Source organism: Neurospora tetraspora, assembly GCF_033439725.1.
Source record: "Neurospora tetraspora strain CBS 560.94 chromosome Unknown B0H65scaffold_8, whole genome shotgun sequence".
NCBI classification, from domain to species: domain Eukaryota; kingdom Fungi; phylum Ascomycota; class Sordariomycetes; order Sordariales; family Sordariaceae; genus Neurospora; species Neurospora tetraspora.
In genome coordinates, this window is record NW_026944390.1 from 1,496,792 (window position 1) to 1,521,676 (window position 24,885).

The 24,885-nt window shown below is 54.7% G+C and overlaps 9 protein-coding genes across 9 annotated transcripts; 4 read left to right on the forward strand and 5 right to left on the reverse strand.

The window, feature by feature from the left end:
- Positions 1-27: 27 nt before the first annotated feature.
- B0H65DRAFT_502022 (uncharacterized protein) lies at positions 28-2,914 on the reverse strand. The gene is made up of 3 exons (XM_062827852.1): positions 2,285-2,914; positions 1,984-2,179; positions 28-1,919 (listed from the first exon to the last, which is right to left on the reverse strand). Exons 1-3 carry the CDS (start codon positions 2,458-2,460, stop codon positions 300-302), a joined length of 1,992 nt encoding a protein of 663 aa, XP_062677671.1. The 5' UTR covers positions 2,461-2,914; the 3' UTR covers positions 28-299.
- A 383-nt stretch (positions 2,915-3,297) lies between these two features.
- Positions 3,298-4,946, forward strand: B0H65DRAFT_552698 (uncharacterized protein; the record flags this gene model as incomplete). Its single annotated transcript, XM_062829907.1, has 2 exons — positions 3,298-3,582; positions 3,651-4,946. The coding sequence occupies 2 exons, from the start codon at positions 3,298-3,300 to the stop codon at positions 4,944-4,946; spliced, it is 1,581 nt and encodes a 526-aa protein (XP_062677672.1).
- Positions 4,947-5,024: 78 nt separating this feature from the next.
- Positions 5,025-6,571, reverse strand: B0H65DRAFT_315455 (uncharacterized protein). Its single transcript, XM_062823363.1, has 2 exons — positions 5,928-6,571; positions 5,025-5,850 (listed from the first exon to the last, which is right to left on the reverse strand). The coding sequence occupies exons 1-2, from the start codon at positions 6,225-6,227 to the stop codon at positions 5,104-5,106; spliced, it is 1,047 nt and encodes a 348-aa protein (XP_062677673.1). The 5' UTR covers positions 6,228-6,571; the 3' UTR covers positions 5,025-5,103.
- Positions 6,572-7,145: 574 nt separating this feature from the next.
- Positions 7,146-9,378, forward strand: B0H65DRAFT_434547 (uncharacterized protein; the record flags this gene model as incomplete). The annotated part of the gene is made up of 3 exons (XM_062825136.1): positions 7,146-7,260; positions 7,363-7,907; positions 7,966-9,378. The coding sequence occupies 3 exons, from the start codon at positions 7,146-7,148 to the stop codon at positions 9,376-9,378; spliced, it is 2,073 nt and encodes a 690-aa protein (XP_062677674.1).
- Positions 9,379-11,192: 1,814 nt separating this feature from the next.
- On the forward strand, positions 11,193-13,651 carry B0H65DRAFT_315520 (putative carnitine O-acetyltransferase precursor). Its single transcript, XM_062823364.1, has 3 exons — positions 11,193-11,664; positions 11,733-13,447; positions 13,514-13,651. The coding sequence occupies exons 1-3, from the start codon at positions 11,575-11,577 to the stop codon at positions 13,638-13,640; spliced, it is 1,932 nt and encodes a 643-aa protein (XP_062677675.1). The 5' UTR covers positions 11,193-11,574; the 3' UTR covers positions 13,641-13,651.
- A 743-nt stretch (positions 13,652-14,394) lies between these two features.
- Positions 14,395-18,252, reverse strand: B0H65DRAFT_315595 (vacuolar protein-sorting protein bro-1). The gene is made up of 4 exons (XM_062823365.1): positions 17,680-18,252; positions 17,176-17,605; positions 15,957-17,102; positions 14,395-15,899 (listed from the first exon to the last, which is right to left on the reverse strand). The coding sequence occupies exons 1-4, from the start codon at positions 17,955-17,957 to the stop codon at positions 14,697-14,699; spliced, it is 3,057 nt and encodes a 1,018-aa protein (XP_062677676.1). The 5' UTR covers positions 17,958-18,252; the 3' UTR covers positions 14,395-14,696.
- B0H65DRAFT_315614 (uncharacterized protein) lies at positions 18,192-19,385 on the forward strand. Its single transcript, XM_062823366.1, has 3 exons — positions 18,192-19,107; positions 19,165-19,284; positions 19,367-19,385. The coding sequence occupies exons 1-2, from the start codon at positions 18,548-18,550 to the stop codon at positions 19,214-19,216; spliced, it is 612 nt and encodes a 203-aa protein (XP_062677677.1). The 5' UTR covers positions 18,192-18,547; the 3' UTR covers positions 19,217-19,284; positions 19,367-19,385.
- A 1,445-nt stretch (positions 19,386-20,830) lies between these two features.
- B0H65DRAFT_581870 (fungal-specific transcription factor domain-containing protein) lies at positions 20,831-23,713 on the reverse strand (the record flags this gene model as incomplete). The annotated part of the gene is made up of 3 exons (XM_062830831.1): positions 20,831-23,344; positions 23,464-23,603; positions 23,708-23,713. The coding sequence occupies 3 exons, from the start codon at positions 23,711-23,713 to the stop codon at positions 20,854-20,856; spliced, it is 2,637 nt and encodes an 878-aa protein (XP_062677678.1). The 3' UTR covers positions 20,831-20,853.
- A 93-nt stretch (positions 23,714-23,806) lies between these two features.
- On the reverse strand, positions 23,807-24,631 carry B0H65DRAFT_315623 (uncharacterized protein). Its single transcript, XM_062823367.1, has 2 exons — positions 24,028-24,631; positions 23,807-23,943 (listed from the first exon to the last, which is right to left on the reverse strand). The coding sequence occupies exons 1-2, from the start codon at positions 24,375-24,377 to the stop codon at positions 23,841-23,843; spliced, it is 453 nt and encodes a 150-aa protein (XP_062677679.1). The 5' UTR covers positions 24,378-24,631; the 3' UTR covers positions 23,807-23,840.
- Positions 24,632-24,885: the final 254 nt, after the last annotated feature.

A 24,885-nucleotide genomic window follows, 5' to 3' on the forward strand; every position in this document is an offset into this window, starting at 1 on the left:
CTTTCACGACTTTTATACAACCGAACAACCTAACTACCAAGACACACAAGACGCTACAGAATCTGCCATTTGTTCAGTTGATATACATTCGCTCAACTTTTCGTAACAGTGATATCATGCCTTCGAACTCGAAAACCCATCCCTTTAACTCCAGAACCTGCTAGCTAAACACAGCGAAACCGCTTGAGAAATCCATTATCATCACGACATTATTTCAACAGCATATTTGTCCATCCATCATCCACAAACACCCCTCCTTTCATCCAAGTAAGTAGGCATCCAACTTACTACCATGCCCACTAAGCATTCGTAACCGTCAGCCTCTTCTTATTCTGCCTCCCTCCCTCCGTTATATCCTCCGAAAACCCACCAGCCATGCCCTCCTCAGCAACTTTACCACTGACAAGTCTCTGCCTGCCCGCTCCTGCTCCGCCATACGAAAAATCGTGGTCGTAACCAGACGAGACCACCCGGTTATTATCGGGATGGCCAGCAAGCAGCGTCGGAGGCGTGTCAGAGGTACTAGGATCGTAAGGCTTTCCTCCTCCTCCTCCTCCGCCGGCAGCAGCAGCAGAAGAGAAGAAAGTCTCGGGCTGGATGGAGGAGTCACGGTTTCTCATTGGTTCTTGGCTATCCGGTTTCAGATGGTTGTTGTTTTGTGGTTTGGACTGGCGGACTTTCTTGATATTCAACGGGTTCAGATTCAGCGGACGAAGAATTGATTCGCGCAACCGGCTGAAGGGGGTGATTGACCTTTCGGGCTCCAACTCCGAGTCGATGATCAAGGTCGGCGAAGAAGGGTTGGAGCGCAAGGGGTTGGGGTGCAGGTCTGCGAGGTCGATGTCATCATCGTTGACGTCCTCATCTTTGTGGCTGTTTCGGTAGCCCTTTTTGTGGTTGTCGCGGGCTGGAGGGGGAGGGGAGTATGAGTTTTGTTGCAGCTGCTGATGATCGTCGTCGGAGTCGTGGGTGTCGTAGTAATCGGTTATGGCTTCGTAGGCGCGGTTTCCGCCGCCGTTCTTTTGGGCTTCCTTCATGGCGCGGTTGCGCTCGTGGGTGCGGTTGAAGAGTGACTCGGTGGTATACCAGGCTTCTTGGAACTTGCCGCCACGTGGCTGTTGTGGTTTGGTTGGAGACATGGAGGTGGGCGAGGCGGTTATCTGCTCGCCGTTGTTGTACGAGGTGCTAGGTCGGCCGGAAGCGAAGCTGGTGCGGGGGTTAGCAGCACCCTGGTTGGCGAACGGGACCTGGTCGGAGTAGGAACCGTGATAGGAAGATCGAGGAGGCATAGAACGGCGTGGTGAGTTGCCGGGTGAGATTTGGTACTGGCGATCCGGGAGGTCTACCGTGACTCGAGACTCGCGCTTGCCAAAAGACCGCTCGGAAAGATCTGAGCTCTGCCTAGTATGCATAAAGGGAATACCGCGTGGGCGGACGAGCTCGTCACCGTTATGAATGCTGGAGTCACGGTGACTGCCAGCGACTGTGCCAGGCCGCTTATTGTCGTCGGCGTAGGTCGAGATGGAAACGACCGAGGACTTGTTCCTCTGGTGGGCGCGTGAGGTGAGGTTATCCTCCAAGGGGTTCATATCTGGCGGCATCTTGCAGATGCGCCAGAACTGGATGGTGAGGAAGACCGAGATGCCGATGGAAACAACATGGAGTCCGCCTGCGCCGATGAGTCCGTACTGAACGGCTGGGATGAAGTACTGAAGCACCGACTTGTCGGGAAGAAGGGTACCCCACGTAGCGCCATGCTTGCGGACCGCGTAAACTCCATATGCGTAGACTAGACAAGCGGCAATATCGACAATAATGACGCCGAAATGGTAGGCAGTAGAAGACATTGGCGCCCGTCCACCGGCAGGCTTCCAGAGGTGGTAAATGCCATAAGCCGTGTGAAGTATGGCGACGCCAAGCTACATGAGAATCAGGGTCAGTATGTTCTCTTTGGTGAAAGAAACAGCATCTCAATTTACATACCGCGATCCTGAGGACCAAGCCGGTCACTTCTTGCATGTTGTTCAACATGATCATAATTACCAGCAAGCCGGCGGCACCAAGAAATTGAAGCAGCCTAAAGACCAACTGAACATTCCTCATCCTTATGATCCATCTTTTGGACCTAGGGCCCATGGGCCGGAAACTCTTGATGGTGCGCTCTGTAGGGGGATAGGCACTGGATCGATCGCAGTTCATTGTCAGTCACCATCGTCAAAGTATTTCATGATCGACAATCACCACCTCCCGTGCAGTGGGGACCATGTATTCTTTAGTTACATACTCTGGATGGACATTGAATGAGACAAGCGGGCCATCCGGCTTGGGTTTTGGCTTGGGCTTCTCGAAGCTTGCTCTTGTGATGGCCTTTGGGTCGAAGAGTTTGGGTGGAAGACGATCATCGATGCTGTACCTGACGGGGTCGTAATCGTACAGGAAGGGTTGGTCGGTGCCCCCCATTTTGGCGACGGCGCTGCTGTTGCTTTGGCGGCTTGGTGTTGAGAAATACCGGATATTCGCTGGTCACCCGAATGTTGAAAGAGATGTGGTTCAGCAACGGAAGGACGAATTATCGAACAATCATTCCAGTTCCATGTGACGACATGTCTTTCGAAGAAATCGGGCTAGCTTAATTGGCCTCAAGGGTCTCAAGTCAAAGTCCATTCCGCGGCTCCCCCGCTGCGGAAAGAAGTCGACGGAACTTGGCTCGTTTTTAGAGGGAGGCTGGAAGCTGAGTGAAGCTTATCGGCGCCTTGTTGGCTCGGCAACCGCGCAGGTACGCGCTCCCGGGCACCCAAATTGGCTTGGTTGCCCTCAGAGAACCCCTGTCATCGCCTGGTACAGACCCGTTCAGCCCGTATCCGGCGTATCGTCGGTGGCTGGATGCGCCAGTCGCAACATAGGATGGAAGCCGCAGCGACCAATGGCTTTTGACCATTTCCATTTCGTGGAACATGGTCGAGGAAGAGATCTTGAACTGCGGGTAGAAATTCGAGACTTGGGCACCCATGAGTGTATCTCGGGGCACCATATGATGTCCTGGGGGCCCTGTTTAATGGAGCTGTCAGCGGTGCGCAACTCCGGTCGGTGCCGTGAAATCCGCTGAGGATCTGAACGTTCCCCGGATTTGATGACCCACAAAACCCGAACTCACGGGCGGTCGAGTCACCTCGTGCCTTCCCGCCGTGCCCGGCTACCCACCGAGATGATCTGCGCTGCAACAAACATGAGCCATTGATGTCCACCAAGTTTGTCTCCTTACATCATTTATCAACAAATTTGCTTGGACACTTGAAAATGGCTTTTGTCGCGCGGGTAAAGCCCAGGGCAATTGGCTTGCGCGGAAGATGGCCGTCGCAAGTACAAGCGCCGCGCCGGATGTACTCTCAGCATCCGGCTCACCATACCACTCCTGAACATCCCCTCCGGGTCGCCGTCATTGGCTCCGGCCCGGCTGGGTTTTATACTACCTATAAGCTTATGGCCAAAATCCAAGGGACAAAGGTGGATATGTACGAGTCTCTACCGGTGCCCTTCGGCCTAGTCAGATTTGGTGTTGCTCCGGATCACCCTGAAGTCAAGGTACTTGTCTCATCCATCATCTTACCAAATTTCATTTATGAAAGGAAATGCACTAACACGATATCTAGAACTGCCAAGAAAAGTTCGAGGAAGTCGCCTCATCCCCCGACTTCAATTTCATCGGAAACGTCTCCGTCGGCACCAAGTCTGACCACCCCGACGGCCTCACCTTGCCCCTCGCCAGTCTCTTCCGGCACTACAACGCCATCATCTTTGCCTACGGCGCCGCTCAAGACCGCAAGCTCGGCATCCCCGGCGAGGACCAGCTAAAGGGCGTCTACTCCGCCCGCGAGTTCGTCGGCTGGTACAACGGTCTTCCCGAGCACGCCAACCTCAATCCCGATCTCACCCAAGGCGATGAAGCCGTCGTCATCGGTCAAGGCAACGTAGCCTTGGACGTGGCCCGCATGCTCCTCGAGGACGTTGACGTTCTTCGGAAGACGGACATCGCCGCACACGCGCTCGAAACCCTCTCCCAAAGCCGGGTAAAGCGGGTCCACGTCGTCGGCAGAAGAGGACCCATGCAAGCGGCCTTCACCATCAAGGAGGTCCGCGAGCTGATGAAGCTCTCCGACGTGTCCTTCCACCCCGTCGACACCTCTCTCCTCCCCACCGACCTAAAATCCCTTCCCCGCGCCCCGCGCCGGCTGATGGAGATGCTCGCCAAGGGCACAACCGCCACTTCGCAATCACCCTCCGAAACCTCCAAGTCGTGGTCTCTCGACTTCTGCCTCACCCCCAAGGCCTTCTCCCCTTCGTCTTCCTCTCCCGAATCAACCCAACTAGCTTCAACAACCTTCGAACGCACCACCCTCTCCCCATCTCCCTTCGACCCCAACGCTTACGCCCTTCCCACAGGCGAAACCCTCACCCTCCCTTCCTCGATAGCCTTCCGATCCATCGGGTACAAGTCCACCCCTCTGCCCGAGTTCTCAGACATCAACATCCCCTTTGACGAGCGCCGGGGGATCATCAGCAACGACGGCCACGGCCGCGTGCAGCACGAGGAGCGCACCCGCGGGGCGGAGATGTCGCACGGTAGCTTCCCGGGCTTGTACTGCGCGGGTTGGGTCAAGACGGGCCCGACGGGGGTGATTGCTTCGACGATGGAGAATGCGTTTGCGACGGCTGATGCGATCATTGAGGATTGGGTGAGCAGGACGCCGTTCTTGAATGTGGACAGGAAGGTGCATGGGTGGGAAGGGGTGAGGAGTGAGGTGTTGAGGAGTGGTGATGAGAAGAGGGTGGTTGATTGGCAGGGGTGGAGGAGGATTGATGAGGCAGAGAGGCAACGGGGGAAGGAGAGGGGGAGTTCGAGGGAGAAGTTTACGAGGACGGGAGAGATGTTGAACGTTTTAGGGTGAGATACGAGGTGCTGAGCGTGTTGGGGTGAGATACCCTTTGCCTGGTTGAGATGGTTGTAGGATATCCGGTGTTTTTTGTTGTATACTATTTAGCCAAAAGGTTTGTACATATTCTTCTCGTTTATATTTCATCCAACATACATATCACAGATATTGATTATGCGCTCTTGAGCTTCTCGGTAAGCTCAGGCACCTTCTCGAACAAATCACCGACCAAGCCAACATCCGCCACCTGGAAGATGGGCGCCTCGGGGTCCTTGTTGATGGCAGCAATGACCTTGCTGTCCTTCATACCCGCCAAGTGCTGGATGGCACCAGAGATACCAACAGCGAGGTAGAGCTGAGGAGCAACCACCTTGCCGGTCTGGCCGACCTGCAAGCTGTTGTCGGCATAACCGCTGTCGACAGCCGCACGGGAAGCACCGACGGCAGCGCCGAGAGAATCAGCAAGGGGGAGCATGATCTTGTCGAACTCCTCCTTGGACTTGAGACCGCGGCCACCAGAGACAACCTTCTCAGCGGTCGAAAGGTCGGGGCGGTCCGACTTGGCAAGGTCCTCAGAAACCCACTCGGTGGTGCTCTCAACCTTGGGGTCAACACCATCCTCAACAGTAGCGGAGCCGGAGCCAACAGCGGCAGGGGCGAAAGCGGTACCGCGGACGGTGATGATCTTGATAGGATCGGTGGACTCGACGGTCGCAATGGCGTTACCGGCGTAGATGGGGCGCACAAAGGTGTTCTCGGACTCGACGGCGGTGATATCGGAGATCTGCTGGCTGTCGAGGAGAGCGGCGACGCGGGGCATCAGGTTCTTGCCGAAAGCGGTCGCGCTGGCGAGGATGTGGGTGTAACCGCCCTTCTTGATGTTCTCAACCAAGAGAGGAGCGTAGTTCTCGGGGAGGCCCTGTTCAACACAACGAATTGCGCCGTGTAAGTCAATGCACACACTCACTGACAACAGCCGGGCGCATAACCACCAACCTTGTCGTAGGCGCCGTTCTCAACGGCAATGATCTTCTCGACACCCTCGACCTTGGCCGCCTCCTCGGCAACGGCCTTCACATTGCTACCGGCGATGAAAGCATGGATGGGACCACCGAGCTTCGCAGCCGCGGTGACGGCGCTGAGGGATCCCTGGTTGAGCTTGCCGTCTCTTTGCTCGAGGACGGCGAGGGCGGACAGTAACCTGCGGAGCGCAGCGGGGGATCTGAGGGTAGTGGAGGCGGTAGTGAACCGGGGACGAGTCAGGGCCGAGAACGCCCGGGCACCGGCCGACAGCATTGTGTATGGATTTGGGTATGTGGATGGAACGGCGTCCGGAGGGCGACTCGGTGGGCGGAAGAGCTGGAGGTTCTGTCGGAGACGGATAGAGAACCTAGTTGATCTGATCTCGGCGACAGACTGTGGAGGGACGAAGGAACGGATGGGAGACGGGAGACGGGAGACGGAAGACGGGGGACGGCGATCGATCGGGACCCGCCCCGGTGACTGGGTGAGCAATGCCAATGACGCTTTAGACGACGGCCTGCGACGGCCCGAGGTAAAGTGGTCAATGGCGACCCCCAGGTCCGGGGCCGCTAGCACTCAGCGCTACAGCAGGTCAACCCCCCTGTAGCTTCAGCACAGCAACAGCGACTTTCGGCCAAAAGCGGGCGGGCCACTTTTTGGCGGGGAACGGCCCAGCTGGTGTGGAGAAACCCGGGAGATGTGGCTGAGAGGAGAGCACAGTGTGGCTCGTGTAAGATGAAACACAGTCGGAGAGTGGCTGGTTTGTTGGTGTGTCTCCACGTGACCGATCCTTCCTCGCTGAGCTCTTCCGCCAAGAGACGGAACAAGGTGAGCTGCGGCGGGCACGCCTGCTTGTCAACTCAGCAGGCCCATTCACTTCACCGGCGTGGCCAGGCGCGAAATTCATTTGTTGCATTTTCTCCAACGCGACGACATCACGAACAGCCCCCCTCCCCGGACAAGACCCATCGCAAATACAACACTTTTGCGCCGCAAACCATCGAGTTCGATTCCCTTGTGATACGGCATTGGTCCTTTGCAGATTTACTAGCATACACAACGCGCTCGGAGAACATTCAAATCAATTGCATCAATCTTCATCCACTCCCTCCCTCTCCATCATCCAAAGCCCAGAGCAGCCGCCGCGTGTTTGTCGCCCACCTCATCCTCCACCACCTAGCCGCCGTCGCCATGGAGGAGGGATCCGTTAACTACGGCACGCCCAACAATGGTGCGTCGCCAAGTGCGAATCCTATTTTAGCACAACCACCTTTGCCAGACAACACCACTGGCAACCAGAGCGAAGGTAAAGCCCATTCCTGGCGTTTGCCCCCAATCATCCCTGGCTACGGCATGTCAATCTTGTATTTTAGCGCATACTCTAACACTGCGGTTGTTGTGCGTTCAGATGTACAGATGGGCGAAGGCCCCGAACCAACCATCAAACAAGATGACAGCACGCCGGCTCCCGGTGCTGCATCCGCCACTCCCCTAGATGCCTCCGAAGGGGCCGTCGGCGCGGTAACAGCCCCCGAAGACGAAGAGATGGGTGATGCACCCAAAGAAGAGACAGCTCAGAATGGCGATAGCGCCAGCGCCAACGAAGGCTCCGGCGATGTCGCCAAAACAAAAGAGCAGATCGGCAATGCTGCGCGAGAGCATGTCATCTCACAGACGCACGCCATCGTCCTTCCCAGCTACAGCACCTGGTTTGACAGGAACACCATTCACAACATTGAGAGGAAAGCGCTGCCAGAGTTCTTCAACAACAGAAACCGCAGCAAGACGCCTGCCGTATATAAGGACTATCGCGACTTCATGATCGACACCTACCGACTGGTCCCATACGAGTACCTCACTGTCACAGCCTGCAGACGTAACTTGGCTGGCGATGTTTGCGCCATCATGCGCGTCCATGCTTTCCTTGAACAGTGGGGTCTTATCAACTACCAGGTGAGCTTCTACAGCTTCCCGCTATCAGCCTTTTGTCCATGCTGACCTTCTTGAACAGGTTGATGCCGACCAGCGGCCATCGCATGTCGGCCCCCCATTTACCGGTCACTTCAAGATCATTGTCGACACCCCTCGTGGTCTTCAGCCATGGCAGCCCGCTGCGGACCCTGCCCTCGTCGAAGGAAAGCCCAGCAAGGACACCGAAGCGAAGGCTACCGCCACACCTGTACCCAAGAGCGAACAGACACTCGAGTTGGGACGCAACATCTACGAGGCCAATGCTAAGAACAACAAGTTGAACAAGACCAACGGAGAGACCCCGGCCACTAACGGCGCGTCGGAAACCGATGCTCTTACCAAGGCACCTATCGCCAAGGTCATCTGCTGCAACTGCGGCATCGACTGCACTCGGATCTACTACCACAGCTCACAGGCCGATGTTAACTCGAAGACGAAGTACGACATGTGCCCCAGTTGCTACCTGGAAGGCCGCCTTCCAGCCAACCAAACCAATGCCAGTTACACCAGGATGGAGAACCCGACATACACCTCGATTCTCGACCGCGACGCGCCCTGGAGCGATGCCGAGACTCTCAGGCTTTTGGAGGCGCTCGAGAGGTACGACGATGACTGGGGTGAGATCGCTGAGTACGTCGGAACAAGGACGCGCGAGGAGTGCGTGCTGCAGTTCCTGCAGCTGGATATTGAGGACAAGTACCTGGAATCTGAGAAGCTGGATGCCCCCGTTGGACTGCAAATGCTGGGCAGCCACGGAGGGCAGCTTCCGTTCAGTCAAGTTGACAACCCCGTCATGTCTGTTGTTGGATTTCTCGCCAGCCTTGCGGATCCGGCCAGCACAGCAGCGGCCGCCGGGAAGTCAGCAGAGCTTCTCAAGCAAGGACTGCGCAACAAGCTTGAGGGTGGGGCTGAAAGTACAGAGTCGGAGGATAAGGGCAAGGAGAAGGAAAAGAGTGGCGACTCGATGGAGCTGGATATCAGGCAGGAGACTACAACAACTACAACGACCATGACCACAACCACCACAACAACCAAGGCATCGGCATTGGCCAACATCCCGCTCGCAACCATGGGCGCCAGAGCCGGCGGCCTTGCCTCGCACGAAGAGAGGGAAATGACCCGTCTCGTATCGGCAGCGGTGAATGTGACACTGGAGAAGATGGAGTTGAAGCTCAAGTACTTCAACGAGATGGAGGCTATTTTGCAAGCCGAGAGGCGAGAACTTGAGCGCGCTCGCCAGCAGCTGTTCTTGGACCGCCTATCATTCAAGAAGCGGGTACGCGAAGTCCAAGAAGGGCTCAAGACGGCCGCTGCGGTTGGTGGAGAGCAGGGCGTCAAGCTGGCCCAAGAGGCGTTGACGGACGGGCAGCGGATGAGCTTCCACGCGCCACCGGCGGTTGGATCAGTTCAACCCCTGAGCGCAGAAGGCCAGCTGAAGACATACGAGGCATGAGTCGCCTCCAGAATCGGGTTTGTTTGAAAAACACGTAACGGTCTACGAGCGGAAATTGGTACAAGTGTTGTATAATGTTACTACTATAAGTATTACTTGCTGCTTCCGCTCTCCGTGTGTTGGTTGGTGGGTAGGTGGTCGTGGTAGCGGTACTCATCCATTGTGGATTTCGATGTGAAAAGAACGGAATGATCACCGTCCAAATGTTCTTCTTTTCATGTTCCCTATTGGTTCTCGCTGTGTTACAGGCGTCAACATTGGATTATTAGGAGTTGTGTTTTTCGCTCGGTTATCCGGCTACACAAGATTGACACTGAGCTCTTCGGTTGTTACACGAAAGATCAAGCTCATGTATGATGTACAAGGAATAGAAACAGAAATTACCTAGCCACGTATTGGATCCGAATCAAAGCCACTTAAGAAACGATACTCGATAGGATAGCTTTTTTCCAATCCGTGATGTTCACAGATCAACAGCAGGGATTCTCCAATGGCGAACGTTCAACACGTGCATCTCAACGTAAGCGCGGCAAGAATTCCAAAAAGCTCATAAGCTCTTGCGTCGCGTGCCGTTACATTGACATCCGTCAAACCGTCTTTCGCGAAATTTTGAAATCCTGCAGCCTTCTGTGACATGATGTCTGTGGTTGTTCCTTTGTGGTGTTGTTGCCAAGTTGGATGACATGTGAAAGCCTCCTCCCCCTAAGCGGAACCTCAGCTGACTAATCATATGTCTCAAAGACTTTCTCATCTCCGGCATCCGCTAACCCGCAGAAACCCGCAACCCCGGGCCCGGCTTGGTAAAGTTGAAGGGAAGTGGAAAAGTGACGTGACTTGTTGGGGCTTCTGTTCCATATCACAACACACACTGGATCAGTGACACTGGACGCGGAAAGGGATGATTGACGACGGATGGTGGGACAGCATGTTAGTCTGTCAGCAGCCGGAAGGGAACCACTTGAGATGTCAGCAGGAGAGAAAGGATGAGGCACACTTCGTCTGGCTCTGTGCATAAGAAGACGAGCCGGACATATGGATGAGATGAGCTTTTGGCATTTGACGCGCACCAATTCGATGAAGATCAACTTCGATCCCGATGAACGGATGAAGGCTGCAGTTGAGATTGAACTCATTTGGGTTCAGTTGAGGGAAGAAAGACATCCACCCACCACACACCACCGGCAAAACGTGGGGTTGAACCTTCTTCCTGTCTGGGACTCTGGGGCCTGGGGAGAGAGTTTCTTGGCAATCGTCAATGCCGTCGGCTACTTTTGAGCCTCGGCTCGAGGGGTAAATGGGGCAGCCAGTCGGTCACTCGGACAAGCGCATCCACTTTTTTTGTTCATTGTACCTCTGTCCTCTACGTAGCCTACGGCGTATGCTCGGCCTCTCATATCATTCCAGCGGTCCAGACAGCGAATGCAATATGTAACTGCCCCACGTTTTTTGTTCCTCCCAATCCAATCCCAGCTGAACGGGCAGTTGGAGAAAAAAGAGACGGAAGATGGGGGAAATGGGGGAGAGAAGAACGTGCGGGCGGAAGGTCCCCGCTAACGGGTACACAGACAGGTACATAGGATGGAATGAGAACAGACAGGTACCACGACTGCGGAATCAAGCACCAGCATCATGGACACAGGACGACCATCATGGGATCTGATCTGAACAAACAGATGGACATTAGTCGACGACATGGTGAGCAGAGAATACCGTAGTATAGGCTCACTCGCTCTCAGTGGGGGGTAGCATTGGTTGGATTTTATATCTTCCAGTTTTGGAGACAAAGCCTCGGCCTGCAAAAGTAGACCCTCAAGGTACCGTACAATAAGTCCGCCGGCCAAGGTTTCATGTCGGTGGTGGTTTGTCTCCCGTGCCCCGGTCCCCCCGTCTTGCCCGTCTCCATTGACAACCACCATTCCCCCATGGGCCATCCAGTCCACCTCCGCGAGTAAATAATATCCACGAGACAAGTCCAAAAGTGTCCACTTGTTCCGAGCTACCGAGTCGCAGTCGGCAGCAGCCCTCAAGGTGTACATCATACAAGTACCCACCGCCCCCCCGTCTGCCTCACTGCCCAGCTTTCTCTTTTTTTCCCTTTTCCGCCTCCCGTTCCCCGTTTCCCGTCTTCACTGCTTGTTATTGTTTCTTCCTCGTCTTCTTCTTCTTAGCTCCACCATCGTCCGTGGTTATTGAGTAATGTTGGCTTCCATTGTGCGATCTGAGGCTCGGTCTACTACGCTTAGACACCTCTTTAGACAACCAACTTCCGCTGCTTTTACCCCTCTTGTAAGTCATGAACGGTCTCCCTTCCTTGTTGCGCGCACGCGACTCACTGACTCCCTTCGGCTGTTCAGAGAATCTCCGCCATGGCGCAAACAAGGAAGAACAGCTCCCTCCCCGCCGGCTATGTCGAGGACAAGTCCAAGGGCCCCATGCTCCGCTTCCAGGAGTCTCTCCCCCGTCTGCCCGTCCCTACCCTCGAGGAGACGGCTGCCCGCTACTACCAGTCTCTGAAGCCCCTTCTCAGCCAACAGGAGCTCGAGAACAGCAAGAAGGCCATTGACGCTTTCATTGCCCCCAATGGTCCTGGTCGCAAGCTCCAGGAGAAGCTCGTCGCTCGTCGCGAGGACCCCAAGCACAAGAACTGGCTCTCCGAGTGGTGGAACGATGCGGCCTACCTCTCCTACCGCGACCCCGTTGTCCCCTACGTCAGCTACTTCTACTCTCACCGCGATGACCGCCGCCGCCGCGACCCCGCCAAGCGCGCCGCTGCCATCACCACCGCCGCTCTCGAGTTTAAAAAGATGGTCGACCAGGGCACTCTCGAGCCCGAGTACATGAAGAAGCTCCCCATCTGCATGGACTCTTACAAGTGGATGTTCAACGCCAGCCGCGTTGCTGCCAAGCCCGCCGACTACCCTGTCAAGTTCAGCGCCGACGAGCACAAGTACATCCTCGTCATCCGCAAGAACCAGTTCTACAAGATCTACCACGAGGTTGGTGGCAAGCAGCTCAACACCACTGAGCTCGAGCAGGCCTTCAAGCGCGTCTACGAGCTCGCCGCTTCGCGCGCCCCCGCTGTTGGTGCTCTCACCTCCGAGAACCGCGACGTCTGGACCGACGCCCGCGCCACTCTCCTCTCCGCCGACCCCAAGAACGCCAAGGCTCTCGAGGCCATTGAGGCTTCTTCCTTCGTCGTCTGCCTTGACGATGCCGCCCCCGTCACCCTCGAGGAGCGCGCCCACCAGTACTGGCACGGTGACGGCCAGAACCGCTGGTACGACAAGCCTCTCCAGTTCATCGTCAACGACAACGGCACCTCCGGTTTCATGGGCGAGCACAGCATGATGGACGGCACCCCCACCCACCGCCTCAACGACTTCGTCAACGACGTCATCTTCAACAACAAGCTCGACTTCTCCGACCCCTCGGTGCGCTCCAACATGCCCGAGCCCGAGGCCATCAAGTTCACCGTAACCAAGGAGGTCCAGGCCGAGATCGACCGGGCCATCACCGACTTCAACAACGTCATCGGCCAGCACCAGCTCGCCGTGCAAGGCTTCCAGGGCTACGGCAAGGGTTTGATCAAGAAGTTCAAGTGCTCCCCCGACGCCTTCGTGCAGATGATCATCCAGCTGGCCTACTACAAGATGTACGGCAAGAACCGCCCCACCTACGAGTCGGCCGCCACCCGCCGCTTCCAGCAGGGCCGCACTGAGACGTGCCGCTCCGTCAGCGAGGCCAGCGTGGCCTTCTGCAAGGCCGCCAACGACGCGAGCGTCGACGACAAGACCAAGGTCGAGCTCTTCCGCAAGGCCATCGACTCCCACCTTGAGTACATCTCGGCCGCCTCGGACGGCAAGGGCGTCGACCGCCACCTGTTCGGCCTCAAGCGCCTGCTCGAGCCCGGCCAGGAGGTCCCCGCTTTGTACCAGGACCCCGCCTACGGATACTCGAGCTCGTGGTACCTGTCTACTTCCCAGCTGAGCTCCGAGTTCTTCAACGGATACGGATGGAGCCAGGTTATTGACCAGGGATTCGGTATTGCTTATATGATTAACGAGAACAGGTTTGTTTCTCCGCTCCTTCTCTCCCATGACATTGGATGAAAATGCTAACATGTGAACCTTCACAGCCTCAACTTCAACATCGTCTCCAAGGGCCTCGGCTCCGACAGGATGAGCTACTACCTCAACGAGGCCGCCAACGACCTCCGCGATCTCCTTACCCCCACTCTCGAGGCTCCCAAGTCCAAGCTCTAAGCTCTAGATTATAGGCTTTGAGTTAGGGTATGGTATGGGAAGTTGAAGAAGGTGTGGAAGGGAAGATAAAGATAGGAAGGACATGAAAGGGGTTCTTGGATAAAGGAAAAAGACACACACATAGAATCCGCAAGGCGGAAGGCGGAAATCTGAAGACGAAGAAGACGAAGAAGAAGAAGAAGGAAGAAAGAAGAACAGTAGCATGCATGTTGTACCAGTCCATTTTTAGCTATATCATCATGTCCCAATTTTTTTTTTTTTTTTTTAGTTATACCATCTGTATTTACATCTAGCTAAGGTGGTTTTTGGGGGGTATTAACTGGCATATCTGAAGAGTGAGTTGCATCAAGTCTTCCTCCTGGTCCCATTATTATTGTCTTAGGATGAATGTGATTGATTGACCTTGGTGGGATACGGCCTATCGGGAATGTTTAACCTGTCACCGACCGCATGTAGTTTGGTGGCTAACGCACCAAGAGTACTGACGAAAGTATCAAGATACTAAAGATGAAGAAGAAAAGAGGAAGCAATTTTACATCAGATGGAAGAGGCAAGGGATCTTTCTTACGTGTAATGAGAGACAGGATGGAAGACCAAAGACCAGATGGAAAGCAAAAGGGTCCGACAGCTGCTGGCATGTGCCATCACATAGCCGGGTAAGGTGTGGTTCAACTTGTCCACAACCTGTTGATAAGCTGTCGGTAACCTTCTACTAGATTATTAAGTAGTTGTGTAAAGCTCTCCGAAGGTTCCTGTCGCCCAAACTTCTCAAAATTATGATCTTCAACACAATGATCTTCAACACAATTTATTTCATTTCAGCACCTTGATACGCTCTTGCGACTAACAAACAAGAAAAAAAGATGTGTGAATGAATTCTTTCTAACCTCCTGCTAATAACCAATAACCAATGACCACTGCTTGCCGCTCAGCTCGGCTACTTTCTTCCCCCATCCCTATAACCCTCCCTATACGCTCTTATACTCTTCATTCCGCTCTTAAGCGTACCTACACTATCCATTCATCCAATTCCTATACACAAGCCATTTCTCTCTCTCACTTCCAAGCACTCAACCCAGCCCAAGGATCACCCCCTCCCCCTCCCTGCTGCTGATACTGCGGATGTTGCGGCGGCGGCTGTCCCCACCCCCCCTGCTGCCCCTGCGGCCCCTGCGGCCCCTGCTGCGCCGACCCCGGCCTTCCAATGCCCGGATTACCCATGGCACCCGCATAATACTCGTTTCCGCCGTAGTGTACCGTCTGCTGCGGTCCCAGCGGCGGGGGGCCTGGAGGCGGCGGGGGAGGAACGAAGCCTGGAGGGACGTAGCCTCCTGGCTGCGATTGCTGCGTTTGGCCAGGTTGCCCACCCTGGGGATTCAATGCCGAGGGGTTGCCGTACGTCGTCAGGCTGTAAGGGCGAGAATGGGCGAATGAGGTTTGCGTCGGCGGCGGAGAGGCGGGGTGGCGGCCGGGACCGATGTTGAAGCTTGTTTGGTTGGGCGGTGGGGAGGCGGGGCCGGGGATGCGGCCGAGGGAGCTGGGGTTGTATTGTTGGTAGGGGGTCTGTTGCTGGCCCCCGGGGTTGTGGGCGATTTGTGTGGCCGGCGGCGAGGCGGGATACTGGGTAGAAAAGTTGGATTTTTGGTAGGCTGACAATGGGGTGCTGGAGACAGCTGCCGGAGCGAAGGATAAGGGGGCGGGTGTAGGTCGGCCTCCTGATCCCGATGAGGGCTTGGGGGAGGTCGGTGATGGGTCCATGGACATGCGCTCCATGAGGTTCTTCAACCGCTCTTGTTCCAGCGCGGCGTGGGAGCTCTTGTTGGCAGCCCGGTCCTGCTCGATCTGGTTGAGAAGCTGGGCGCCCTCCGCTCTACGGTTGTTAACAAAGGCCTCTACATTCTTTTCCAGGCTCTCGGCTTCTTGTCGCATATCCTTATACCAGTTCTTGGCACTCTGCAGACCCGCCTCAAGGTCCAAGAACTCTTGGTAGGCACGTTTGTACTTGTTGATAACGGAGGCGCGCGATCTTTGTACCGACTCGTATCGGCTTTGGTCGGCACGAACTCGCTTGTCCTGAAGGAGATTGTTGAATGTTACTGTAAGCTCCCTCATAAGAGCAGCCTGCTTGTGTGATGCTTGCACAAGGCGGTTCTGATGAGGCCTGAACTTCTCCAGTTCCTGCTGGAAGAGTTGCTGCTCATAGTTCGCGATCGACTTCTTGTTGAGAATAAGAATTTGGGAAATATCATCACTGTGTGCCTTTTGTTTTGTCAGCTCTCAGTAAACCACACACGCCCCTTCATGGTGACAGCATACCTTTTGCTTCAGATCCTGTAGTACCTGCAGACGCTCCTTCTTCACCAAGCTAAGCTTCTTCAGAATATCCTCCACCTTTTGGATCTGTTCAACCACACTCGGGCCACCGTCATCAAAATCGGCATCCAGGAGATTCGGCTCGACGGTAGCGGGGCTATTCGGGTTCGACTTTCGCAACTTCTTGACTGCCCTCTGGAACAACTCATCGATCTCTCCATGCTGCGCAGCCTGGCGCATCTCATCCAACTCGTTTTCGTTGGCTCTGAGCTTTGTCGCGAGTTGTCCATCGCTCTTCGCTGCCACTTCCAAAGCCTCCCTATACCTCCTGATGTCGGTTCTGAGCGTAGTAGTCAACCGCGAACTTGGCTGCTGTGTCCATTCCGCGTCGTACTTGGAACGCATCTTTTCACACACGCTTTCCTCCATGTCCAACTGTCTGCTGCTCTTATCCAGTATCGTGGAAATGGCCTGCTTCTCGGTATGAAGATATTCGAAGATTTTGTGGGGATTTTCGTGATCCGCGACATCCACGCACCATGTCCTAAAGTCTTCGTCTGGAAGGATATCCTGGTCGAATCCTCCCTTCAAAACCTGAAGGGCGCCTGGAAGCCTGAGATAGTCCAGACTAGCCGCCATCTCGCTGTTTGCGGTCTCTACCCTTTCCGTCTCTGCTCTCACCAGCTTAGCCTTCTCTTCATCGTACAAGCTAGCAGATTCGGTGACCGCGAGAGGCACAATCTTTGCGAACAGATCGGGGCCAGTAATCCGTTGAATATCCTGGCCGGCGTATAGCTCGCTGACGGGTATCGGTTTCGCAGCCGGCAGCTTTGGGACCGGTGTAACGCTGGCCTCCGCAGGTACGGGCTGATGGTAGATCATGTCGTTTTCCTGGTTGAGTTCCTCTAACTTTTCCTTGACAGTTGCGAGGTGTCTCTTGGTAGCATCTGCTAGAATGTGCCCGCAATCGGAGGTTAAATTCGAGTTCGGGGGCACTGAGCTGGGGAAACTGTTTGCCATTTTGTTCGCTTCCTTGGCAAGGCTTTGAGCAATCTCAAGACGCGCAATGGCCACACCATAAGAGTTTGCGTCCTCGTCAGCGAGGGCTTGGTAGTACTGGGCTAGCGAGTTCATGAAGTTAAGCTTGATCTGTTGTTTTTCGTCAGTTTTGCCCTTCGTTTCCCATCCTTCCTGATCCAGACTCAACGCCAAAACAACTTACCTGGACCATAGACAGCCAAACTTTCTCGAAAATGGCTTTGGTGACGTTTTCCTGAACGCCCTCAACAGCCTGGGCGTAGAGAGCGGCCGCCTGGCTAGAAAGCTTGGCGAGCAGACCATTCTTCTTCTGATCAGCAATCTGCTTCTCAAGGAAGACCTCTTGCGCCTGGGCCAGCATGATACTGATCAGTGTCTTGACCGTTTCCCTGCTCAGATCCGAAGAGGGCGCGTGGAGGAAGTTCTCGTTGATGTAGGTGAACATGCCGGCCGAGGCCTGGAACGAGTGGTATGCCGTCTTGAGTCCGGCCTCCTCGGTTCGCAATTGGTGTGCCGCATGGCAGGATAGAACGGCGGAAATGTTGAAGATGATGGAGGCCTTTTCAAAAGCCAGCGAGTGTTGCGCTGTGGGCTTGTGGGTGAAAGCGTCGAACCTACAGAACCAGCAGATGGTTAGAAACCGATGTGTCCGGCCCGCATTGTTCAGCAGTGCTGGAGAGGACAATACCATGTAAAGGATATCTTGATGTTCTTCTCGTCCACCGGAAATCTCAAATCCAAAAGCTCGAGCTGGCCGTAGTAGCGATAGAGCAGGTCCCTTCCGGACGTGCTGTCCTTCCCGGCGCCTCGCATATCCTGGCGCAACCTGTTGAGGGTCGCGCATTCTTCGGCATAGCGCTCCGGGTCATCGCCGTAGGTGTTCTGGATGTAGTTCTTGAGGGGAGCAACCCAGTCGATCTCGTTGGTGGCCTTGAGAGGCACCGAGATCATGGACGCCTGCACCATGTTGGGCGATTATGGGCGGCTGGGGATTGCGATTGGGCGTCTCGGTAAAACGATTCGATGGGATTCGGAATGCGGGGACAAGACAAGACGGAAGTCCCGGTCCTGCTGCGACTTGGAATCCAATGTCTTGTGGTCGTCGTGTTATCGTCCTCGTGTCGAATGCTACTTTCCAAAGCCTACTTTTGTCGATGCTATGTGGAAGACTGGGGGAAAGGCGGAATTGGTCGACACGAGTTGTGAGAGGAAGAGTTGCGTGTTTGTGTAAGCTGTGGGTAACAGCCCAGCTCGCACTTGTGTCGTCAGAGCTCGCGTGCGGCGGAGGGGTACCTGGTATGTACTTTGCGAGCGGCGGTTGCCCTGCTCTGAACCCTGCTGTGGTGATGAGCGTTGGTGGTGGCCTGGCCTTGCTGGGGTGGGCCGTGAAGTCGAGAACCACGGTGTGGACTTTTTACTTTTTTAGGGAAGATCCGGGGAACTGGTGAGGTGCAGCAGGCACAAAGCGAACTTGTTGCTTGGGCCTCCAAAGGTGGCCGGGTGGCTTGATCACTAGCGACGCTCGACGGTTGACAAAGACACAAAGGCGTTGTTGCATGGAACAAATCCAATATCATTTATGGTCAACTTTCTGCAAAAGTTGTTTCGGTCTCGCTCATTGTATGAGCGAATGGGCGGCATCTCCAGGCCCTGTTATATGTTATATGTACACAGTTCGACAGGTCATCGATAGGCCGGCAGCAATGGGCGTGATAGGGCAGGCGGCAGCTGCCGGGGGAGGAGCCATCCAACTACGGAGACAGTCCCGTATAGAGGTAGCTTCGTTCCCCTGTCACCGCCGGGAAGTCTCCAGCTGTGATTCAGACCTACATATTTCTCTGATATTTAAAAGAGAGATCAATGAAGTCGAACCAAGAAAACAGGCGGGCCGAAAGATGGAGTCCCGTCTCCAAGTTAGCCGCCGGTTGCAGATCGCTTCAGCCGGAGGCATCTTCCTCACATGTTCAGAGGGGGGAAGGGCCTCCATTATAAGACCGGGCAGGAACGTTCAACACCATCCCGGCCAGCTTTTCGCACCTTCTCAGTCCCTATCACCGTTCGGATGGACCTTGGTGCTTCTCGGAAACAATCCTCCAATGATTCGGGTACCCGTACAGTAAGGGTGTGGTACAAAGACACAAGCCGGCGGCTAACTCCACCCACTATTTGTTAGTGTGGCCCCCAACGGCTTAGACGCGCTTCCGCCAACTTCGTTTAGTTGGTGAAGAAAGACAAGACAACCCTCTCTCGAGAGTCCAACTTGACAAGAATGATGAATGGGGGAAATGGAAAGGTATAAGTGATGAACTTAACCGAACCTCATCTCCTTTTGTGTGTGATAACGCTCAAGGCAGCCGCATTCAACGGATGTGAAGAGAGAGAACGGGAGAAGTGATGAAGAACAGAACCCCGCTACTAACTGGGGGCAGCTGGGGGTCACTCTTCACTATCACATCACATCTTGCAGCTGGCGATCGACAGGTCGTGAGAATGGTCCTTCCTTCATGTTCATATCACAGCTTTGTTATTACTTACAGGTATCCGCCCCTCTCTTTTAACCTCTGTCTCTTTGCCTCAGGTCAGCCAGATCAGATTACCTTGGGCAAAGCCTCGGTACCGCTGTACCGCCCTCGGATATCGAGATTAGGAACTGAGAGACTGATATAACTGCGAATCATCATCGGTTCCAAACATACAGACAAAAGAGACCGGAAAGTCAAATGCTTCAACCTGAAGTACTCATCCAGACATTCACAAGCTCCCCTCTCCTCCATCGTCGGAACGGCGTCAGTCCAGTCCATGGACTAGACTCTATGCGTGGCTGGCCAGTAACCATAAGTTCATAACCACCCCCCCCCCCCCCCAATCCCCATCAGAGGGCTGCTTCACAATATAATTGGTCGATAACCATTTCTCGCACTCTCTCGAGAACCGAAGCGCTCAATGGATTGATTGGTGTCTTGGGTGCTTCCGGGGATGAGGCTTGCATGAAGTATGACTTCGGATACTGTGACCCTTTCTTGCTCCTCTTTACTGTCTGTCTGTAAGGAAAAACAAGGTGCGGCGCCTCTCCCCTCTCCCTTCTCGACGGAGACGCGGGCGGGGACGAAGGACGACGGATGTGCGGCCAAAAATGCGGCCAGCAGCGCATCATTTGCCGATGCAGAAAGAAAGAAAGTCAGCGTTTGTTTGAGGACGAACGAATGAAAAGAAAAATGTACCTGGCCTTGACCCATACAGATTAGATGCTTTCCAAGCAAGATCAAGGGAAGCGCTGATCTGGGTGTGGGTTGCTGTGATCATGTGAGAGAAGCGCCGGAACTGGGTCACTGGGGGAGGTTATTTACAACCTTGGTTTGTAGGACAATTAGTCTTGCTTTTTGTATGCAACTGGTTTCCATTCCAACAACTCAATCAACAAGCTTGTACACTGTTTTCTCCCATAAAGATGTCATCAACGTATCGATCTAATAAAGCGTACTTGTACCTAGTTGTGTTTCCTGCCAATGCCTCTTGAGACTCCTCTTGAGACTGCTTGTATGCTTGCTCAACGCTAAAAGATACAGTGACAAAAGTTGCCAGCCTAGGCCTTATACACTTCCGCTTCCGCGTCATACTCTTTGAGAATGACGGCTGCCATAACATCATCATAGTTCCGACATCAACGATCAACACGACTACAACTGCCTCATCAGCTCTGGGATGTCAAGATTGAATCCCTGCGACGGATCACTATTAATCCCGAAGAATTGGAACCTAGGATTTCATCCCATATTAGCGTTTGCTTTCATCCGAACTCAGTGCAGCAAGAAACAAAAAAAAAGCGAAAAGGAAAAAAAGAAAAACCAAAAAAAAAAAAACCTTACCAGTCCTCAACATTAAGCGTCGACGGAACAGGCTGTCCCTGCACCGAGCTATTACTCCAACTGTCACTCGGGCTTTGCCCGTCATTCGCTCCACCGCCGCCCATCTGCCCGTCAAAGTTGACGTTCCAGAAGCTATTAGAATTATTATTTCCATATCCTCCCTGCTGGCCTTGGCCCTGCCCTGGCATGCCGCCAGGTTGAAGCAACCCATTGCCATTATTATTGTTGGGCAACGGACTGCCAGCCAGGTTGCGCTTAACGCCCTGTGTATATTCGATGGGCTGATTGGGAAGTCCGCTTGGCATCTGCATCATGTTGGGGTCCAGGCTGGAATGCTGTTGGGTAGGTGACAGGTGGGGGAATAGGGGCATGTTGGTACTTTCTGGGAAGAGCTGGTCGGGCTGGAAGTTCTCCCAGATATTTTGTGAGAGGTTGGGCGAGTTTCTGGTCACCAGGTACAGATCTGGTGGAGTGGCTGGGACTGAGAAGGACGGATTGAAAGGCGTCGCTGGCCGAGTTTGCGGCCTCGAAGCCGTTCCGCCCATAAACGCATCGTTCGGAGGACGGTGACCGTTCTGGTTATTGGGTGACGTAACAGGTGGCGGCATCGTGCTGGGCGTCATCTCCGTCTTGGTTGTCAGACTTGGTGTTTGTGGCCTTGAACGCTCGTAAGATTCATGGGGCTGGGGAGTGTTGACGCTGAAATCAATGGCCATTTCGTCGTATTTACGCTTCTGATCGTGTGTACGTTGCTGCTGTTGTTGCTGATGCTGTTGTTGCTGTTGTTGTTGAAGCTGCTGGTGCTGGCGATGTTGTTCTAGCTGAGAGAGACCTTGCTGCATCCGACGGTGTCTCTTGCCTGCCGCCTTCTGAAGCCTTTCTTCGAGGACCTTATTTCCGAGAATAGATTCGAAAAGGGTAACCACCATCTTACCCACAAGCCAAACCTTGGAAACGTCTTTCAGGGCGGCCATGCATGTCCGTATTCTGTCGTGCGTAACTTGCTTGATGGAGGCAACTGGCGACCTCATCTGGTATACGTGCATGATGAGCGCGGAGAAGAGGCTGTAGACGATGTACGCAGGGCAATACCGCAGCTGATGGTTGGACTGGAGGTTCTCGATAATAGAGGTGATCATAGCTGCCGCCTGGAACGCGATGTTGCGCGATGGATAGGGCGAGTCATCAGGCCACCTGTGGGAACCACTCGGTGGCATGTGCGCTCTGTGCAGGAGGCATAGGGTGGTGTAGTAATTCGAATGGAGCAACGCAGACCAGAAATGGTGATTCCGCATCTCCCAATAGACAATCTTTGGGCAGTTCTGGAGCCAGTCGGCAAGAGCCATATCACTGTGTGTCAGATCGATAGCATTCTTTCCCTTGCCCTTGGAGGCAACGGAATACTGCTGAGAGAGGACCAGCCCCATGATTTCGCAGAGCTTGACGTATTGCAGGAAGAACTGAACATGGGTCTGGTCCGGTGGGTAGTCGCTTGGGCTGTCCGGCTCGTCCTCGATGAAGTCGTCCTCCGTTAACATCTCCACGTCCGAGTCGTCGAGATTGATGTGGCAAGGTCGTCCCAGCGCAACAGCTGTCGATCGGTCCCTTGTGAACAGTGACCACCAGATACGCTTCCATAGCCTCTTGTCGGCTTTGCTCAGCTGTGAGCCCTCAACGCTCCTGTGCATGCCAGAGCCCTGTGCGACAATGGTAGCAACACGGCTCCAGTAGAAGACGTTTTTGGTGACATCCTCAGGGCCTTCCCAGTACCAACCCATCAGGAGGAGTGACTGAACAATGGTAACCCGATCGTCTTCGTAGCCCGCTTCGTACAAGGCTTTAGCTCGTTTGTAGAAGGTAAGAGCGGCAGGTGCTGAAGAACCATTCGCATCCATCAGTTGGGGGTTGGTGCAGACTCGAGAACCGGCGAGAAGCATGGCTTGCAGCAGCAACAGTGACGGCGGGTTCTTGGGGTCCTTGTACTGCCGCATAAACTTGGTCCGGTTGATGACGGGGACTATGGGGTGCACCCATTGGAAGTACGATTCGATGAGCTCATCGCACAGAGACCGTGGTGGCAGCAGGAAGGCGCCTCGCTGATGAAGGATTTCGATCTCGGTGCTGTCCAGCTCTGATAGCCTGGCCTTGTTGCCCCGTACATGTTCCGGCAGAGGATAGTGTACCACGTCCGAGTCGCTTTGGCGGTCATGGACGAGAAGGTTGAGGTTGGAAGACTCGCCCATATAGGCTACCCTCCCAGCCTCCGTGATAGGTGCTCTGGTGAACTTGGGCTTCATGACGAGATTCATGTAGTTGGCTAGGGTTGCATTATCGTACTCTTCCCTTTTCGCCTGTTCCTCGACGGTGACAGAGGTGGTCGGTGTCCCCTCTTGGGTGTGATAGGCTGCGGCAGGTCGGGTTCCGGCCGGGAAGGGGTTGTTTGCACCGGCCTGGTGCGGCGACCGGTCTTCGGTGTCTCCTCGCTCACTGGGATCCGGTCAGTTGTTTGGCCAATGACATGTGATGAAAACAGGAAGAAAGGGAGAGGTTGTTTGCAGGAAAAGCAGAAACAAGTAAAAGACGAGAAGAAACAAAAGAGCAAGTACCTGTCCGAGTCCTTGGAAGGGGCAGTGGTGGTGCTTTGCGCGGCAGTCTTCTTGCGTTTAGGCGTTGGGATGCGGCATTCGATGGAAAAGGCGACGCAGTTGGTGCAAGGAACACCGAGGCTTGCGGCATCGCAGCGGACCTATAACGGGCATGATGTGAGCATCCATGTCCGCTCAAAAACACAGATCCGAGGTTTGGCAATTGGTTGGGAAGCTTTGTTTGATAGAGGACGTCGTACTTTACGGGCATGGCAAGTCTACAAAGACGGGGTGGTTAGCCTAGGTTTCGGACGAGAGATAACGCGATAGCTAACGAGCCGAGGCTCGAGGTTGAAATGCGGCGCAACGAGTCGCATCCCGCCAGTGGTCTCTGCTCTTTATGTATCTTTTGGGGCTGGGGGCCCATTGCGGGGAGAGGACCTCAGAAACTTATAAAATACACGTTTGCAACTTACTTCGCAAGCTCGAGAGGCTCGTTGTCTTTTTTCATTCCGAAAGATGACTTGTTAGCTAAAAGGAGCTCCTGACCGTTATCCTCCCCAGTCTTTGCCGGAATGTACCAACCTCCTGAAACTCATATGGCCGGCTGATGTGCCCGTGGCTGTCGACGCCGATGGTGGCTGCTGGCCCTGGGATTGCGCTTGCGACGGTGCTGGCGACTGCGACTGCGACTGTCTCGACTGAGTCGGCGATTGTGAGTTGAATTGCGGCTGTGGTTGCGGTTGTGGTTGCAGCGGTGGAGGTTGCTGCTTTGGCTGAACTACTTTTTGTCGAGTCGGCTGTTGTTGCTGCTGGTGATGGCTTTGCTGCTGCTGCTGCTGCTGCTGCTGAGGGGCGGAAGCAGTTGTCGGCTTCTCTGCTGGCGTTGTCGCAGCCATTGTTGCTCCCTTGGCCGTGTCAACGTCTATGTCCATTTGCGTCTGGTAACGGGGATGCACTGCGCCCTCCTCGAGGCGAAACGAGGAAAGCCTGGTGTTACGCAATCGTCGATGGGCTGTTGAAGCAGGGAGAGAAGACTAGTCGCCCTCGGTGTCGAAAGAGCTTCGCTTGTCGGTGGTTGCGTTGCTGCTTCTGGGGGACGGGAGGGGGGGCCCGATGCGATCGACGTGGTTCGTTTATTGGCGTGAACTGCCCAGCCTCTGGACCTGGGTGTTGCCGTGCTACGCCGTACTCGGTACTCCGTACTAGGTGCTGCTACCGTTGTGGATGACTTGGACGTTCGCGTCTCCAGCCAAAGTTCGTTTGGTCACTGTCGGTTGCGTGGGTGCCGTGGAAGCTACCTCTAGGGCGATGGACGGGGTTTGGGACCAGAAGAGCCGACGTGTCTCGTGTCCTAGATCTGGCTGGAGGTGGTTCTTAAGGCTGCGCAATAAGATGGTTGTATGTGGTGTAGCAGCTCCCTATGCGAATACGGTTTTAAAT